At 41.2% G+C, this 18459-nt stretch overlaps 2 protein-coding genes across 2 annotated transcripts; both read left to right on the top strand.

Moving 5' to 3' along the window:
* Positions 1-11902: 11902 nt before the first annotated feature.
* LOC127123521 (uncharacterized) lies at positions 11903-14265 on the top strand. Its single transcript, XM_051053732.1, has 2 exons — positions 11903-14131; positions 14236-14265. Exons 1-2 carry the CDS (start codon positions 11903-11905, stop codon positions 14263-14265), a joined length of 2259 nt encoding a protein of 752 aa, XP_050909689.1.
* Positions 14266-15136: 871 nt separating this feature from the next.
* Positions 15137-18070, top strand: LOC127121495 (uncharacterized; the record flags this gene model as incomplete). Its single annotated transcript, XM_051051986.1, has 1 exon — positions 15137-18070. A coding segment is annotated over exon 1 (2934 nt), but the record flags the coding sequence as incomplete, so codon positions are not given.
* Positions 18071-18459: the final 389 nt, after the last annotated feature.

The raw sequence follows: 18459 nt of genomic DNA, 5'->3' as shown, positions 1-18459 counted from the left end.
GTCTGACGTAAGTCTAGCGATTGGAAGTTGGTTTCCAGTGTGTGTTTGTTAGTTCGGAGTCTGATGTAAGTCCAGCGATTGACATTTGGTTTCCAAGTTTGCCGGTTTGTGTGGAGTCTGACATAAGTCCAGCGATTGGCAGTCGGTTTCCTGTGTGGGTTTTGTTCGGCGTGCGTGAGCCGAACTACGGTAGCTCTGATTCTCATTTCAGATGAGATACGTAGGCATAGGATGCGATATCCTAGCGAGCCCGTTCCCTTCTTATTCCACATGTGTTTTATTCCAGTGTGTGTGTGCATTCTTTTGAGCAGTGTTTAGCAACCTTTCTTCTATCTTTTTTAGCGTGGATCCCGTCGAGTACGACAGACGTGAGGGGTGCTAATACCTTCCCCTTGCGTAACCGACTCCCGATCCCATCTCTCTTTGGTCGCGAGACCATATCTTTTCCAGGTTTACTTCGAGCGTTTCCTTTCCCTCTTTTGGGATAAATAACGCACGGTGGCGGCTCTGTTTGTTTTGTTTTTGCCCGCCGGTTGTTTTTCGCGGATGCGACAGCTGGCGACTCTGCTGGGGACTTAGAAGTTGACCTCCTGCTGGTCCATCTTCCCTAAGCGAGTCTCTCCTAACGTTTTCTAGGATAGTCTAGGTTGCTTGTGCTGCTCTATTTATTGCATTTATGATTATTATGTTGTATATATATTTGCATAAATGTCTGCATGCATCATACTATCATTGTGCTGTCTTCTGTACAAGTGGTTTCTCTGATTTGGGGTGGGTGTTCTGAGTGGGGCTAAAACCCAGGCCCGAGTATACACCTAGGATTAGTGTGGTCTCACGTTTCCTCACTTGCTTTATCAGCATGTTGTTGCGACGTGACATACCACAAGCCGGACGAGGTTCTTCTGAGTGAGCTCTTCCGGGTGGAGTATTCCACTTTGGTTGAGTTATCTCTTTAGAGCTGTTGACTTCGGTGACCGTGCTTTCCCGGATCTTTGGTTTAGATGATCTTAAGAGAGCTACAGCGGCACACCCGAAAGGGCAAACCCGTTGAGTATCTTTGCCCGATTGTCGAGACCATTATCCGCCTTAGGGTGACCTGATTAGAATTCACCTGTGAGGGGAGGGTTGATTCTTACAGATGCATGTTCTGATGGTGACTTTGATGGTGACTAATGGTCCCGTTATTGATCAAGTTCTATTTATAAGTCGGATTTATGGATTTATTTCCGAGACGCCAGAGTTCTGTCCGTGGTATTTATCAGTGGGGATCCGTTTATTTCAGGATTCCCTGGGTTGATACAGATGATTTTGAGGCTATCGGTTCAGTGTCTTCTCTGTGGTGACAGTGGTGATGGTGATGTATCCTTCAGTTCCGTTTATTTCGGAATCCCAAGTCGTATTTGTGGGTTGCTCAGTACCTCAGATGGTTGTGATCAGTTCAGAGGCCGTAACTCAGTGCAGTGGATGTTCAGATGACTTGGAGGATGACACAGTGCATTGCATTCATGCATCAACATCATTCACATTTTGCATTTATCTGCATCTAACTCATGTTTATCCATATGCAGGGGACATTCTTGATTGAGATCCTGGTTGAGAGACTTCTTTGATCCAGACATGAGGACCGGCTTGAAAGACGATGTTGTCTACAACTTCTTTGACCCAGAGATTGGTGTGCTGAGAGATATGATAGCATTGATTACGCCTGACCATGTGGGGATGTTCCGTGAGGCTTATGAGGGTATTATGAAGATGGTTTTCAGGCTCACAGACAGCAATAGGAGCGTTATTCATACTCTTCTCCAGTTCTATGACCCGGGCTTGAGATGTTTTGTGTTCCCGGATTACTTATTGGAACCTTTGATGGAGGACTATGCCAGCATCCTGGGTATGCAGATCCGAGATCAGATTCCGTTCTATGTCACTAGGGGGGAACCTGATGCTGTTGAGATTTCTCGTGCTCTTTATTTGAGCCCGGAGGTGACCAAGGGAGGTTTGAAGGAGAAGGGAAAGTTGCCTGGTTTTCATCTGAGTTTCTTGGAGGCTAAAGCCAAGGAGCATGCTGTTTTGGGTGATTGGAGGACTGTCTGTGCCTTGATTGCTGTGAGCATTTATGGGATCGTCATGTTCCCTAATCAGAAGAACTTTGTGGACATTAATGCCATCCGGGTGTTTATGCAGAGGAATCATATTCCTACCTTGGTTGGGGATGTCTATTACTCGGTCCATAATCGGAACGAGAAGCGGCGTGGGGGACTGATTAGATGTTGTGCTCAACTGTTGTACAAGTGGTTCATGGGGTATTTGCCTTCCAGAGGTGCTTTTGCTTTTCTTGATCCTACTGTCAAGTGGTCAGTCAGGTTGATGGGTTTGCGAGCCAATGACATAGCTTGAACTCACAATGGTATGGCTGGACGGGATTTCATTTACAGTTGTGGGAGTCTTCCCAATGTGCCTCTTATAGGAGTTCAAGGTTGCATTAATTACAACCCGACACTTCTTAGGAGACAGATGGGGTTCGCTATGGAGGTTCCTCCTCTCGAGCGCGAGATTCAGGAGTCATTCTATTTCCCGGTTGAGGGTAATCTGCCACGGTTGAGGCAAGTGTCTGGGGCATGGCGAAATATTCAGAGGAAGGGCAAGGTTCCTTTTGGCAAGGTTAACAGTAGGTCTTTTCCTCCATTTGATGATTGGCTTAGGAAGAGGATTGAGCTCACCCATCTACCATTTCCTGGAGGTGATCCTTGGTGTCCAGTGATTGAGGGGCCACGTTCTTCTGTCAGCATGGAAGAGTTCCTTGAGATGAAGAAAGCCAAAGATCAGTTGCAAGCAGAGAAGACTGAGTTGGAGATGAGTGTTGCTAGGATTCAGATGGCTAATCAGGAGATTAAAGGGAGAATAGAAGATCAGGATAAGAGACATGCCATTGAGGTGAAGCGCTTTGAGATAGACACCGCTTATTACCGCAAGATCAGCCAAGCATTGGAGTCGTCTACAAAGGAGCATGACATCACCAAGGAGAGGTTGGCTAGAGCTTCGAAGGTCATTGAAGATGAAAAGAGGAGACAAATCCTTGTGAGGGATCAGAGGGAAGACAGGGTCAGAGTCCTTATCACCGAGTGGGAAGCAAAGCTGAAGATTAAGGAAATAGAGAACGCGAAGATCATTGCTGAGAGAGATCACTACATTGCTGAGAGAGATCATTATTTCCGACAGATGAAAATTTACCAGAAAGAGATAGGGAGATTGCAGCAGGAGAACACTGAGCTTAGGTTCGCGGTGAAGTTCACCAAGATGGTTGATGATGCAGAGCCTTCTGTGGGACCCTCATCAGACTAGACCTTTGTTATTTGTGTTGGATTACCGTCAGGCCTGTTGACGGAATTCACGTGCTTGTATTTTCTTTCTGATTCTGGAGAATTGTAATTTGACTTGTATCAGCCTGATGTATGACTTTTGCACTTGTAGTGCACTTTTGGTATACAGTGGTTATTATCATTCAGTGATTGATCTTCAAGCTTTATTTGCTTATCTGTGCACACTCACAACACACACATGATTGGGTGATATCTTTGCTAAATCATAACTTCCTGCTCTGTATGGCAAAACCAGACGATTGATGTCAGAATGTTGCTGCTGAATTATTATCTGCCTCGATGAAACCAGAATCGAAAGACAGAGTGTTCCTCATGCGGATAGACATTGCATTCATGTGTGAGTCATAATAACTGTCTTCTATTTTGCAGGTGTCAGCTTCTAACATGATTGATTGACACAGGAATGATGAATCCACCCAGCGCTGACATTCTCGAGCTGAAAGAGAAGATGAGTGAGCTGATCAGTGTCATGCAAGAGTTCGCCTTGGGGCAGGAAGCAATTGCCGAGAAGGTGGGGAGGATTGAAGACTGGCTGAAGATGGGGAAAATACAGGGAAATGCTCCGTCATCTGGAGTAAAGAAGCCATTTGGAAACGGTCAGCGCAAGAATGAGGATGGCGCGAGTGCTGTGTACGCCCAGAGAGGATACGGTGGGGATCATTACTACCAGCACACTGCTGTGGTAACGATTCCTATTGGTAATCAATCGGTACAACAGCAGCATCAGTTCCCTCAACAGAGAACATAGAGAGCTGGATGCCAAGTGAGAGGAAAGGGTATTGATCGTCAATTTGATAGGCCACCCATGACGTATGCTCTCCTGTTGAAGAATTTGAAAGATCTCGGAATGGTACAATTGAGGACATTAGCTCCATTGAGATCAGATCAACGACCTCCTAATTATGATGAGAACGCCAAGTGTGAATTCCATTCTGGTGCATCTGGACATAACATTGAAGGTTGTAGAGCCTTTAAGCATGCCGTCCAAGACCTGGTGGATTCCAAGGCCCTCAATTTTACACTGTCACTGAATGTTGATGCTAATCCCATGTCGGCGCATGGTCAGGTGATGGTGGGTGTAATTGCTAAAGATTCAGATCGCATCTGTGCGGTGGGAAAAGAGAATGACAGTGATTGTGAACTTGACTCGTAGATAAAACCGTGCGTACCAGGGATGGAAGTCCAGAACTGGAAGGCCTAAAAGGTCATCACTGTCACTCGACATGAAGAGTAATATTTCTGTTTTTCAATTCTGTTTGCATGAAAGCCATACGTTTTGCCCAAAACGTAATGGTTCATTGTAAGGGCCACCTCATGTTTCATTTTGCAACATTTTGCATCATTAATAAATGGATGTTTTTCACATTAAAAGCGGTGTTCCCTGTTTTTCATTTATTTTTGCAGTTTTAAAACGAATAAAAATGGCAATGTTTGTTTTCATTTTTTCCTTTTTGATTTGTCTCGTTCCGATTTCGAAAAATAATCCTCCTGATCTCATTGATAACAATCTGGTTACACCCTCATATGACTTCGACAATCCGATCTATCATGCCGAAGAAGAAGGCGAAGAAGATTGTGATCTGCTGGAAGATTAGCCAGGTTGTTGAAACAAGAGGAGAAGGTGATTCAACCGCACGAGGAGCGAGTTGAGATTGTCAATCCAAGCACCGAGGAGGTCAAAAAGTGCAAGTTGGGGCCGCTTCAGAGGCAAATGTCAAGAGCAGAATGGTAGCACTGTTGAAAGAGTGCGTTGATATCCTCGCCTGGTCTTATCAAAATATGCCAGGGTTGGATACCGATGTCGTTGCACACAAGCTACCATGGAGAGAAGATTGTCCTCTAGAGAAGCAGAACGCCAGTGCCACGTATCAGAATAACTTTGTTTCATGATATGATTCATCATGAATTTGAATGTTATGTTGATGACATGATAGCAAAGTCCCAAACAGAAAAGGGGCATCTGGTGGATCTGGCCAAGTTGTTTGACCGGATTGAGACAACTCAGACGGGGGTTGAGTCCGAATCAGTGCACTTGTGGAGTGTTGTCCGGTAAACTGCCGAGGTTTATCGTGGGCGGATAAGAGGAACCGAGGTTGATCCTGCTAAAAAAAAAAAGATATAAAAAAAGGAAAAAGTAATGCAAGAAATGCCTGAACCGAGAACAGAAAAGAAGGTTCGTGGTTTCTTAGGTAGATTGAACTACTTTTCACGGTTCACATCTCATCTAACAGCCACGTGTGAACTCGCTCAAGCTGTTGAGAAAAGATCAAACGGTCAGGTGGAATGATGATTGCCGAGGGGCATTTGAAAAATAAAAGAATAGTTGCAGGAACCTCCGATTCTGATGCCTCCTGTGTGTCGCACCCCCAAATTTGACTTTGGCTTTGTTGACCACATCTTGATTAATCTCATTGTCTCGTATTCATCTCAATTTCTTAAACTTCGCGTGACAACTGGTTTGATTAGGTTTTGTGTGTTTTCGTTGCTTACCGTGTTGTATTTCGTTGTTTTAGCAAAACCTGGCCGATATCGTTGCCTCGTATTTATCTCGCTTATCTCTTTTGTGCGTGGCATCGCTTCGATTAGGTTTTGTGCGTTTTTTTTTTAATTGTTTGTTTGTCGGTATTTTGACTGTATTTCGAATATATTAGAGTTTTCGTATTGTCCGATTATTTGTGATTGTGTTTGTCAGCGTTTTCGTGATGTCGTGTTGATTTTATTATTGCCTAGGGTTGTTTATTTAATTACGTGTTGTGCCGTGTGGTTTAATCGAGTCTGTTTGAGTCGTGTTGTTGATTTTACTGGTTTACCGGTTTACTGGTTTATTGGTTTTATCAATTTTTCTGTTTTGCTGTGCAAATTGTCATCGTTTTTATCGCGTTCGTGTCGCTCGATTTTATCGTATTTTAATCGTGTGCCGTTTAATATTATTTGTGCTTAATATTAATTGTGTTTAGTTGTTAATTAGTTTATTTAATTAGGATTAATATTATATTAGTTTATTATTATTATTATATAATATATAAATATATATTATTAATTTATGTTAGATATTTTTTAGGTTTCTTATTGTTTAAGTAATCTAAATATATATTATTAATTTATGTTAGATATTTTTTAGGTTTTTTATTGTTTAAGTAATCTAAATATATATTATTAATTTATGTTAGATATTTTTTAGGTTTCTTATTGTTTAAGTAATCTAAATATATATTATTAATTTATGTTAGATATTTTTTAGGTTTCTTGTTGTTTAAGTAATCTAAATATATATTATTAATTTATGTTAGATATTTTTTAGGTTTCTTATTGTTTAAGTAATCTAAATATATATATATATAGATGTGGTTAGTAAGAAAAAAAGAGAGGAGGTGGATCAGTAAGGAAAGAAACAGAGAATTGAAAAGAAATATTTTTCCAAAAGCATTACTGTATTTCACTTATTCTTCATTTTCGGTAATCCAAAATCGTCCCGATTATTCATCGAAACACAAAACCGATTTCATATCTTTGAAGTTCGTTGAGTCCAGGTCACAAATATCCAAGGTTCATTTCATTCCGGCGTCGTTTCACCGATCAAAAGCGACGTTGAAGTTAGGTACTCACGAAGGCAGCCAGCACTGCGTCGGTGACGGTTTCCAGCTTTCGGTCGATCATTTGGACGATCAGAAGTTCATCCTCTTCACACAAAGTAATATTCTTCACTTATCTCTGAAATCGGCAAAGTTCCGGCTTGCCGACATGTGTTTTAATATATTTATCTAAATATATATATATATATATATATATATATATATATATATATATATATATATATATATATATATATATATATATATATATGTACATTTAGACAAATAATATATAATAGACAAAAATAATATATATTTATATATATATATATATATATATATATTATTTTTGTCTATTATATATTATTTGTCTAAATGTACATATATATATATATATATATATATATATATATATATATATATATATATATATATATATATATATATATATATATATATATATATATATATATATACATATATATATATATATATATATATATATATATATATATATATATATATATATATATATATTACTTTTGTTTACTAAATATTGTTTATCTTTTATTATTATTTTGCATATATGTTTTATTTAAATATTAGTTAAATTAATTATTTGTTTAAATGTTTATTTTAATTAAATGTTTATTTATATCAAATGTTTATTTTGTCTAAAGTAAATGTTTATATTATTTTTTTATATTTGTTTATGTTGTTACTAACCGTTTCGTTTCAGTTTCAGCTCGATTAACTCCACTAACTATTCGTAATACTAACTATTCATAGCTAACTGTGTTGTAATAATTTACTTTCTCGCATTTTTTATGTTCTGTATTGTGTGTTTAATCATATTGTTCATGTTTTATGTTAAAAAATCGAAAAATCCAAAAAAGAGAAACCCGATGCGATTCCAACGGTCGCCGTTTAAGAAACCCTTTTCACACACTCACAAGCTTACTCTTGGGCTTCCTTATAATGAGCCCATTTATGTATTGTTTCAGGGTTTAGGTTCATTCAAATCTTTTGCCAGCTTCGGCTTTTCAGTTTAAAAACATTTTCAAAAGGACGTGTCAGTCTCGAAGCCTCCCGCCTAGGTCGAGCAAGAGATGGCAAGACACGCCAATCTAAAATCAACAAAACAGACTTTCCCCTTTTTTTTTGGGAGAACTACGTGGATTCTGATTTCTCCATTGCGCCTTGGAGATACGTAGGCATGAAGTCTACGACTTTATCGAGTCCAAAAGCAATAAAATCAAGTTCTTTTCTCATCTCCCCAATCAAACGATCAAAGCGAAAAAAGCAAAACATTCACATAAACATAAGCAAAAAGGTTCCTGTGGAGTACCACAGATGTAGAGGGTGCTAATACCTTCCCTTTGCATAACCAACCCCCGAACCCGTAACTCTAAAGGGATTTATCGTTATTTTTCCCTTCCTCTTTTTGGATAAAATAAAAGACGGTGGCGACTCTTGCATTTAAAATATTTTTCAAACGGGTTAAGTTCAATCAATACTTAATCTCGTGAAAAATCCCGCCGCGACAGAATGGCGACTCTGCTGGGGAATTACATGATTAAACTTATTTGAGGGTTTAGCCTATCTTTGCTTATTTATATGTTTGCTTTGTGAATATTTGCTAAATTGTATTGTTTGTAATGTTTGTTATTTTGGGTTTTGGGGGATACTTGTGATAAATCCTATACCCGGATTTGGGGCACATTTGAGATAGGATGGATGATAATTCAGGTTGACTTGATAGGAGACAATCCTTACCGAGTTGACTTGAGCCTTTGTCCGCTTGGTGGAGGCCTCTTTGAGGGTGATAGTGCTAAACAAGTCATTTGTGAGGCATTGTTGCTTTCGACGGGCCCGTGAAGCCAAGGACTTTAGTTTACCTTTACCCCATCTTGGCCTTACTTAGGATGTGATGCGATGACCACTTCGGACCAAAAGTCTGGTTTGGTTGATACGCGATATCACACTCAAGCGAGATTCTTTTGAGAATAATATTGGAAAGCGAGCAGTTGCTTAACCCGGTATTATCCGAAGAAGGACCCATAACCTTGGGAACTTTTAGAACCCGTTTGGCAGGTGAACCTTAGAACTTATCTTGGGGCGTTGTCCTAAACTCCATGCTGGTGATGAACTTTGAGCCTTGTATTGTTTGACCATGTTTGTGTTTGTTGCATTCATGCATGACATGCATTCATTCCCATCATTTCAACCTTTTTCCAAGGAACTTAAAGTGAGGATTGCAAATATTGCAGGAAACATGGATTTTGGACGGAGAAGTGTGAAAAAGTACAATCTCATCAATCCAAAGATAGATGAACTAAAGAAACTGGTTTCTTCGATCGCAGATCCTATTGGTTTCAGAGACAGATATGGGGCACTTATATCTTTATTGACACTTAGGATGGAAGAAGGGTTATTGCAGACATTAGTACAGTTCTATGATCCAGTCTATCACTATTTCACATTCCCTGACTATCAACTCATGCCTACATTGGAAGAGTATGCCCAATTGCTTCACATCCCAGTTGCTGATACAGTACCTTTCTCTGGTTCAGAAAAGTTACCCGAGCACAGTTCTCTTGCAAAAGTGTGGTACATGAAGAAGTCAGAATTCAAGAATAACTTCACCACCAAAGGAGGACTTCCAGGTTTCACTGCCAAGTTCTTAATGGGGAAGGTTTCTTATTTTGCCAGTCAAGGTTGTGATATTATTGTGGAGCATCTGTTCGCCTTGTTGATCTACAGTTTGTTACTATTTCCTAATATTGAAGGTTTTGTGGATTCATATGCTATACGCATCTTCCTAAGTGGTAATCCTGTTCCAACTTTGCTCGGAGACACCTATCATTCCATCCATTACCGTACTTTGAAAGGAGGAGGAACCATAGTCTACTGTATACCGTTACTCTACAAATGGTTTGTCTCTCATCTTCCTAAGTCAGCTACTTTTTGGGATCGCAAGTCAGGACTTCAGTGGTCACAGAGGATTATGTCTCTTACCCAGTCAGATATTGCATGGTATAGTAGAGTTTTAGACGATGTGAAGATCATTGATAGTTGCGGGGAGTTCCCCAATGTGCCCCTCATGGGCACAAAGGGAATCATTTCTTATAATCCAGTACTTGCTAGGAGACAACTCGGTTACCCTATGAAGGACAAGCCTCCTAACATTCTTTTAGAAGGTATTTTCTTGAGGGATAACGAGGAGGACCCTACCATGAAAGAGAGAGTAGTAAGAGCTTGGCATCGTGTTTGTCGCAAAGGGAGACTTGAATTGGGTAAGAAAAATTGTACCTCCTATGAGCCGTACCTCCAGTGGATCAGAGCCAGAGCTATACAGTTGAAAATGCCATACCCACATCATGATCCTATCAAACCCGCTCCGTTGAAGACCCCCTACCTTCCGCTAGATGACAAAGAAGAACTCCAAGCCACCTTGGAGAGGGTCAAGAAAGAGAGAGACGCTTGGAAGGATAAGGCCCAGGTGCTCGAAATGGAAAATGAAGAACTTCAGAGACAGTTAAAGGAGCAGAGTGGAGAAGATCGTGCAGGTAAACGTCCAAGGGTGCAAGAGGATTTATTTTCCTCAGGCACAACAGATTACTCCCAGATTCCACAGTCCTCAGGTGCATGGAAAGGTCTTGTAGACAGTTTGGTGAAGGAGAAAGCTTTTATGCAGAAGGCCTATGAAGAAAGAATTGAGAGACTCGAAGGACAACTCCTACTTGTTTATGCTCGTCCTGATGACACATGTCCTTAAATGGTTTTCTTGGTTGTATTTTGGGTTGATAACTTTGTTTTGTTATCAAAAATGTTTGCAATTCTATCTTTTCCTTCACTTAGAGTTCCTTGGAAAATCATTCATTTTGCATATCCATGCATCACGTGCATACAGGTTGTCTGTCTTGGTCCAGTCTTCTAACAGTTGCTTCCCGCCAGCAGATCCATTTCAAGCTGAAGCATAATTACAACACAAGAGCCAACTACAAAAGAAGAATGGAGATAACAGATAACGAGAACCGAGAATTGAAAGCTCAGGTTGACCGCCTTTCTGCTATGGTCGAGACATTGATAGCAAACCAAGCAGCCCAAGCTGCTCAACTTCAAACAGCACAAGCTCAGGTTGCCGAAGCACAAGATGCACAGATCCAGGCGCAAGCACAGGCAGCAGAGATGCGCAACCAAATGTTAACCGCCCGTCTACAAGCAGAGGAAGCCCAGGCTAGGGCTCAAGTTCATAATTTAGGACAGACTTCGGCACAGAATCAACCTCAAATTCAGAATCAGACAACAGCAGCACCCGTCACTACAGTCATCGCTTCAGAAATCAACATTGTCCCAGTCACTTCTGTTACCATCACAGCATCCCGTCCTTGGGAAATACCCAGGGATCTTAATCAAGATAGATATCAACAAGAGTTCGTTCCACCAAATGCTCCTGTCTTCACTAATGTGCCTCCCGTTGTTCACTATACTCCTCACCTAGGAGAACCTATCTATCACGGCCCTACCCCAAGTGAGGATCCTGGTCTCAATGATAGAATGGATGAATTCCAGGATCAGTTTGCGGAATTACAAAAAGAGATAAAAGCTCTTCGTGGGAAAGAGCTGTTTGGCAGAGATGTAAATGATATGTGTTTGGTTCCAGACGTAAGGATGCCAGCAAAATTTAAACTACCAGAATTTGAAAAGTACAAAGGAAGTTCTTGTCCACAGACCCATTTGGTTATGTACGTGCGAAAGATGTCAATGTACACCAACGACCAAAGGATGCTCATTCATTGTTTTCAAGACAGCCTTACCGGTGCAGCTTTACGCTGGTATATGGGATTAGACAGTTCTCAGATCAAGACTTTCAACGATTTAGGCGAGGCCTTTATCAAACATTACAAATACAACCTTGATAATGTGCCAGACCGAGATCAGTTGAGGTCCATGCAACAAAGAGAAAAGGAGACATTCCGTGAATACGAGCAAAGGTGGCGCGAAATTGCAGCACAGGTTGTTCCACCTATGGAAGAAAAGGAGATGCCGAAAGTGTTCTTAAAGACTCTTGATACTTTTTACTACGAGAGGATGATTGCAAGCGCTCCTACAGACTTTACTGACATGGTAAACATGGGAGTCCGTTTAGAGAAAGCAGTTCGAGAAGGGCGTCTAGTTAGAGAAGGAAGTTCATCTTCAAGCGGGGCAAAGAGGTACGGCGGTTTTATGAAAAAGAAGGAACAAGAAACTAATGCTGTGTCCTATAATCATCCAAGAAGGATCAATTATCCTTACCATTCCCAACACCAACATATAGCAGCCGTGACTCCAGTAATCACTTCCGCTCCAGTTCAAGTCCAATACCCTCAGCAGCGTACCAACCGCTTCCAACAGAATACTCAGTATCAGCAACAACATCAACCTCAACAACATCAACATCAGTTACAACAACGTCCACCACAGCAACAAAGAAGAACCAATTTTGATCCAATTCCGATGTCATATGCAGAATTGTATCCAGCTTTGATCACTAAAAACCTTGTGCAACCACGACCACGACCTCCTGTACCAGAAGTGCTACCTTGGTGGTACAAGCCAGAGGTATCTTGTCCCTTTCATCAGAATGCTCCAGGTCATGACTTAGACAACTGTTTTGCTTTAAAGTTGGAAGTACAGAAGTTGACAAGAGCAGGTATCCTGACCTTCAAGAGCATGGGTCCCAATGTGAAGGACAATCCAATGCCAAGTCATGGTCCTTCATCAGTGAACAATATAGAAGTTTATCTCAATGAACAACGTGTTACGAAGATAGAGGAGATTCGGCAGTCTTTGGTTGAAATTCATTCTGTTTTATTTGCTCATGGTCTATTCCAACATGACCACCAGATCTGTGGTACATGTTCAGTCAATTCAAGAGGTTGTAGAAAGATTCAAGATGATTTGCAAGGCGTCCTTGATCAGGGTTTGATTCAGATTTCTAGACAAGTGAGTTCTCCAGAATCACAAGAACAAGAGGTGAATGTCATCATTCCTTGCTTCAACATTCCAGAGAAAGTAGAGATAGCTTATCATCCGAGGGAGCCAGTGGTGATTTGCCCTCCGGGCCCAATGCCTTACACTTTAGATAAAGCGGTCCCCTACCGCTATGCAGCAACTATTATTGAGAACGGTAAAGAGGTCGAGATTAAAACCTTAGCCTCAGTTACCAATATCGCAGCAAATAGCCGAATGACGCGCAGTGGCCGCGTGTTCGCTCCGCCGGTTATCCCAAGTAGAAATGTTGAGAAAGATCCAGTAGTCGTGGTACCAGTGACAAGAGAAGCAGACGGGCAAACAAGCAATTCAACCCTTGACAAAGAAACAGATGAACTACTCAGAATTATCAAGCTCAGTGACTACAAAGTGGTAGATCAGTTGCTACAGACACCGTCAAAAATCTCGATCCTGTCCTTATTATTGAACTCAGCTGTCCACAGAGAAGCACTACTGAAGGTGCTTGATCAAGCCTTTGTAGAACAGGATATAACAGCAGAGCAGTTCAACAATGTTGTAGGCAGCATCACTTCGTGCAATGGCTTAGGCTTTTGTGATGAAGAACTGCCAGAAGAAGGAAAGAATCACAACTTCGCTCTCCATATCTCAGCCAATTGTCAAGGGGATTCTTTGTCTAATATCCTAATTGACACCGGTTCATCTCTGAATGTCATGCCCAAATCTACCTTGTTGAAGCTAAAGTACAAAGGGGGGCAAATGCGGCACAGTGGAATTATTGTGAAAGCGTTCGATGGATCAAGAAAAACAGTCATTGGAGAAGTTGATTTGCCTATTGGTATTGGACCACACGTATTCCAGATCACTTTCCAGGTTATGGACATAGTTCCAGCTTATAGCTGTCTGCTCGGACGCCCATGGATTCACGAGGCGGGTGCCATTACATCCACGTTACACCAAAAGTTAAAGTTTGTTAAGAATGGGCAAATAGTGACGGTTAATGGGAAGCAGGCTATGCTGATTAGCCACCTTTCATCGTTTAGTGTGATAGAAGTAGACGAGACGGCTGTTCAAACTCCATTTCAGGCCCTGACCATCGATGATTACAAGAAAAGTGAAGGTTCAATCGCGTCATTCAAAGACGCCCAGCAGAATGTCAAGACAGGTCCTACAGAAATATGGGGCAAGGTGATAGAGTTGCCAGAAAACGTTAACCATGCAGGATTAGGCTTTGTTGATGGAAAACAAGTGCAGACTTCAGTGGTGCGACCTTTCAAAGATATCTTTCACAGCGGTGGGTTTATCAACATGGTAGCAGTTGAAGAGGATACTTTTGAGAAAAAGACAGAAGACGAAGGCCCCAGATTTGTGACACCAGGAGTAGTTATGAAGAACTGGACCGCAGTTGACATCCCACATTGTGTCCACATATCAAAGTAATTAAGCTTTTCAGTTTTCAAAAATCTTCCGCTTTAGCCCAAAGCGCGAAGCATTAATTTTGTAAAATGGGCACTTTTGTCAAAAACGTACTATCCATGAAAAAGATCTTTTGTGTTCCTATACACTTGTGTCCTTTTATCTTTTCAGCTTTTTCGGAAAATGGTAACACAAAAAAAACCTTAAAAAGAACACATTTTTGCATGTCATGGTCAGTCCTCTAAAAACAATTGTTTGTACAGGTTACTTAAACCCGTTGAACACAATGACATCATGCCCTCTCCCAACTTTGAACATTCTGTATTCGAAGCTGAAGAGGAAGAGTGGGATGAGATTCCAGAAGAGGTCGCCCGCCAGCTTGAAAATGAAGAAGACACTATTCAGCCATACAAGGAGCCTTTGGAAACAGTCAACTTGGGTTCGGAAGAAAATGTGAAAGAAGTCAAATTTGGAGCATTGTTATCCCCACAGGTCAAGGAGCAATTGATCAGCCTGTTGAAAGAGTATGTAGATGTGTTTGCTTGGTCTTATCAAGATATGCCTGGTCTCGACACTGACATCGTAGAGCACAAGCTACCTTTGAAGCCAGAATGTCCACCGGTCAAACAGAAATTAAGAAGAACACATCCAGATATGGCCGTCAAAATTAAAGAAGAAGTTCTGAAGCAAATAGATGCTGGTTTTCTTGCCACTTCAGTGTATCCAGAGTGGATAGCAAATATTGTGCCAGTTCCTAAGAAGGACGGGAAGGTACGAATGTGTGTCGACTATCGTGACTTAAATAGAGCAAGCCCAAAGGATGATTTCCCCCTGCCTCACATTGACATGTTGGTAGACAATACAGCAAAGTTTGACATATTCTCCTTCATGGACGGATTCTCCGGGTATAACCAGATCAAAATGGCTCCCGAAGACATGGAAAAAACTACATTCATAACACCATGGGGAACATTCTGTTATCAAGTGATGCCGTTTGGGTTGAAGAACGCAGGTGCTACTTACCAGCGAGCCATGACAACGCTCTTTCACGACATGATGCACAAAGAGATTGAGGTTTATGTGGATGACATGATCGCGAAGTCTCGTTCAGAAGAAGGTCACTTAGTAGATCTATTGAAGCTGTTTCAACGATTGAGGAAGTTCCGTCTTCGCCTCAATCCGAACAAATGCACATTTGGCGTCAGGTCAGGTAAACTCTTGGGCTTCATTGTCAGCCAAAAAGGCATTGAAGTTGATCCAGATAAAGTAAAAGCTATCCAAGAGATGCCCGCACCAAAAACAGAAAGGCAAGTGAGAGGTTTTCTAGGACGATTGAATTACATATCCCGGTTTATTTCTCACATGACTGCCACTTGTGAACCTATCTTCAAATTGCTGAGAAAGAGTCAGAATTGTGTTTGGACAGAGGATTGTCAGAAAGCATTTGACAGTATCAAAGAGTACCTCATGGAGCCTCCTATCTTGTTACCACCTGTTGCTGGAAGACCGTTGGTTATGTATTTGACAGTGCTTGAGAATTCTATGGGCTGTATTCTGGGTCAACAAGACGAAACTGGAAAGAAAGAGCATGCCATTTACTACTTAAGCAAGAAATTTACTGACTGTGAATCACGATACTCCTTACTCGAGAAGACATGTTGTGCATTGGCTTGGGCTGCTAAGAGATTGAGGCAGTATATGTTAAGTCACACCACTTGGTTGATATCCAAAATGGATCCAATCAAGTACATTTTTGAGAAGCCTGCACTCACTGGTAAGATTGCAAGATGGCAGATGCTGTTATCAGAATACGACATTGAGTATCATACCCAGAAAGCTATCAAGAGCAGTGTGTTGGCTGAGTACCTTGCTCACCAACCCGTTGAAGATCACGATGATAATGAGGATGAGTTTCCTGATGAAGATGTCATGTTCCTAAAATCCAGAGATTGTAAAGAGCCACTTCCTGAAGAAGGGCCTGAACCAGATTCTCAATGGGGTTTAGTATTTGATGGAGCTTCCAACGTTTATGGACATGGAGTAGGTGCAGTCATTATCACTCCAGAAGGTTCTCATATTCCTTTCACGGCAAGAATTTGTTTTGAATGTACAAACAACATTGCTGAATATGAAGCCTGTATCATGGGTCTTGAAGAAGCCATTGACCTCCGCATCAAAAATCTTACTGTTTATGGTGACTCAGCGTTAGTTATCAATCAGATCAAAGGAGAATGGGAAACACGCCACCCTGGCTTGATCCCATACAAAGACTATGCAAGAAGATTGTTGACTTTCTTCACCAAGGTTGAATTGCATCACATTCCTCGGGATGAGAATCATATGGCGGATGCTCTAGCTACGTTGTCTTCAATGTATCAAGTGGGTTTTCCAAACGAAGTACCCAGAATTGTGATCAAGCGACTTGATAGACCAGCACATGTGTTTACAGCTGAGGCCAGTTTTGATGATAAACCATGGTACCACGATATCAAGCATTTCCTTCAGACTCAGGAGTATCCTCTTGGAGCAACAGAAAAAGATAAAAAGACTTTGAGAAGATTGTCAGGCAGTTTCTTCCTTAATCAGAATGTGCTCTATAAGAGGAATTATGACATGGTCTTACTCAGATGTGTTGACAAAAAGGAAGCAGAAATGTTGATGAAAGAAGTTCACGAAGGGTCCTTTGGTACTCATGCAAACGGCCACTCTATGTCAAGAAAGATGTTGAGAGCTGGTTACTACTGGTTGACCATGGAATCAGATTGCTGCAAATTTGTAAAGAAGTGTCACAAATGTCAGATCTACGCTGATAAGGTTCATGTACCACCAACCTTTTTGAATGTGATTTCTGCTCCTTGGCCATTCTCAATGTGGGGCATTGACATGATCGGTATGATTGAACCCAAAGCTTCCAACGGACACCGTTTCATTCTCGTGGCAATTGATTACTTCACCAAATGGGTGGAAGCAGCTTCGTATGCAAAGGTGACAAAGCAAGTGGTGGTCAGATTCATCAAAAATAATCTCATTTGCCGATATGGCATTCCAAACAAGATCATCACTGACAATGGCTCCAATCTGAACAACAAAATGATGGATGAATTATGTGAAAGTTTCAAGATCGAGCATCACAACTCTTCTCCTTACCGTCCCAAGATGAATGGGGCAGTTGAAGCTGCAAATAAGAATATCAAGAAGATCATTCAAAAGATGGTTGTTACCTACAAAGATTGGCATGAAATGCTGCCTTTTGCACTACACGGATATAGAACATCAGTCCGTACTTCAACTGGGGCAACCCCATTTTCACTTGTATACGGTATGGAAGTTGTGTTACCGATAGAGGTTGAAATTCCATCAATGAGGATACTAATGGAAACTCAGTTGTCAGAGGCTGAATGGTGTCAAAGCAGATACGATCAGTTGAATTTGATTGAAGAAAAAAGAATGACTGCCTTGTGCCATGGACAGTTATATCAAAAGAGAATGAAGCAGGCATTTGATAGGAAGGTTAAGCCGAGAGAATTCAAAGAGGGTGACCTTGTGCTCAAGAAGATGATACTATTTCACAATGATTCTAGGGGCAAGTGGACTCCTAACTATGAAGGACCCTATGTTGTCAAGAAAGCCTTCTCAGGCGGTGCTTTAATTCTTACAAACATGGATGGTGAAGAGCTTCCACGTCCCGTGAATACAGATGCAGTCAAGAAATACTTCGCCTAAAAAATGAAAAGAACAGCTCGCTAAGTTGAAAACCCGAAAGGGCGGCTTAGGCAAAAATGAGCGTCTCGGTGGACTGAAAACCTGAAAGGGCGGTCCAAGCAGAAATTAGAGACATAAAAAAAGAGAATATTATCCCGGTAGATTGAAAACCCGAAAGGGCAATCTAGGCAAAAGTTAGGGATTTCAGGCAAGTAACTGCATAACAGAGATAAGATCATTGAAGTATCAGAATATTTTCAACAGTTCTCCAACTTTCTCAAGGCTGCAATACAGGTCAAAAGTGGAAGAGAGAATGATGTCATTGTAGTTCAACGTACCCTTTTTCCACGAAATTACCATTTTCCAATTTGTAAAGATCTATGGAATCACGCTGTTGG

This window comes from Lathyrus oleraceus, chromosome 2, assembly GCF_024323335.1.
Source record: "Lathyrus oleraceus cultivar Zhongwan6 chromosome 2, CAAS_Psat_ZW6_1.0, whole genome shotgun sequence".
In the NCBI taxonomy this organism is placed as follows: domain Eukaryota; kingdom Viridiplantae; phylum Streptophyta; class Magnoliopsida; order Fabales; family Fabaceae; genus Lathyrus; species Lathyrus oleraceus.
Note: the sequence above shows the minus strand (reverse complement) of the source record. Positions and strands in the feature narration are given on the sequence as shown.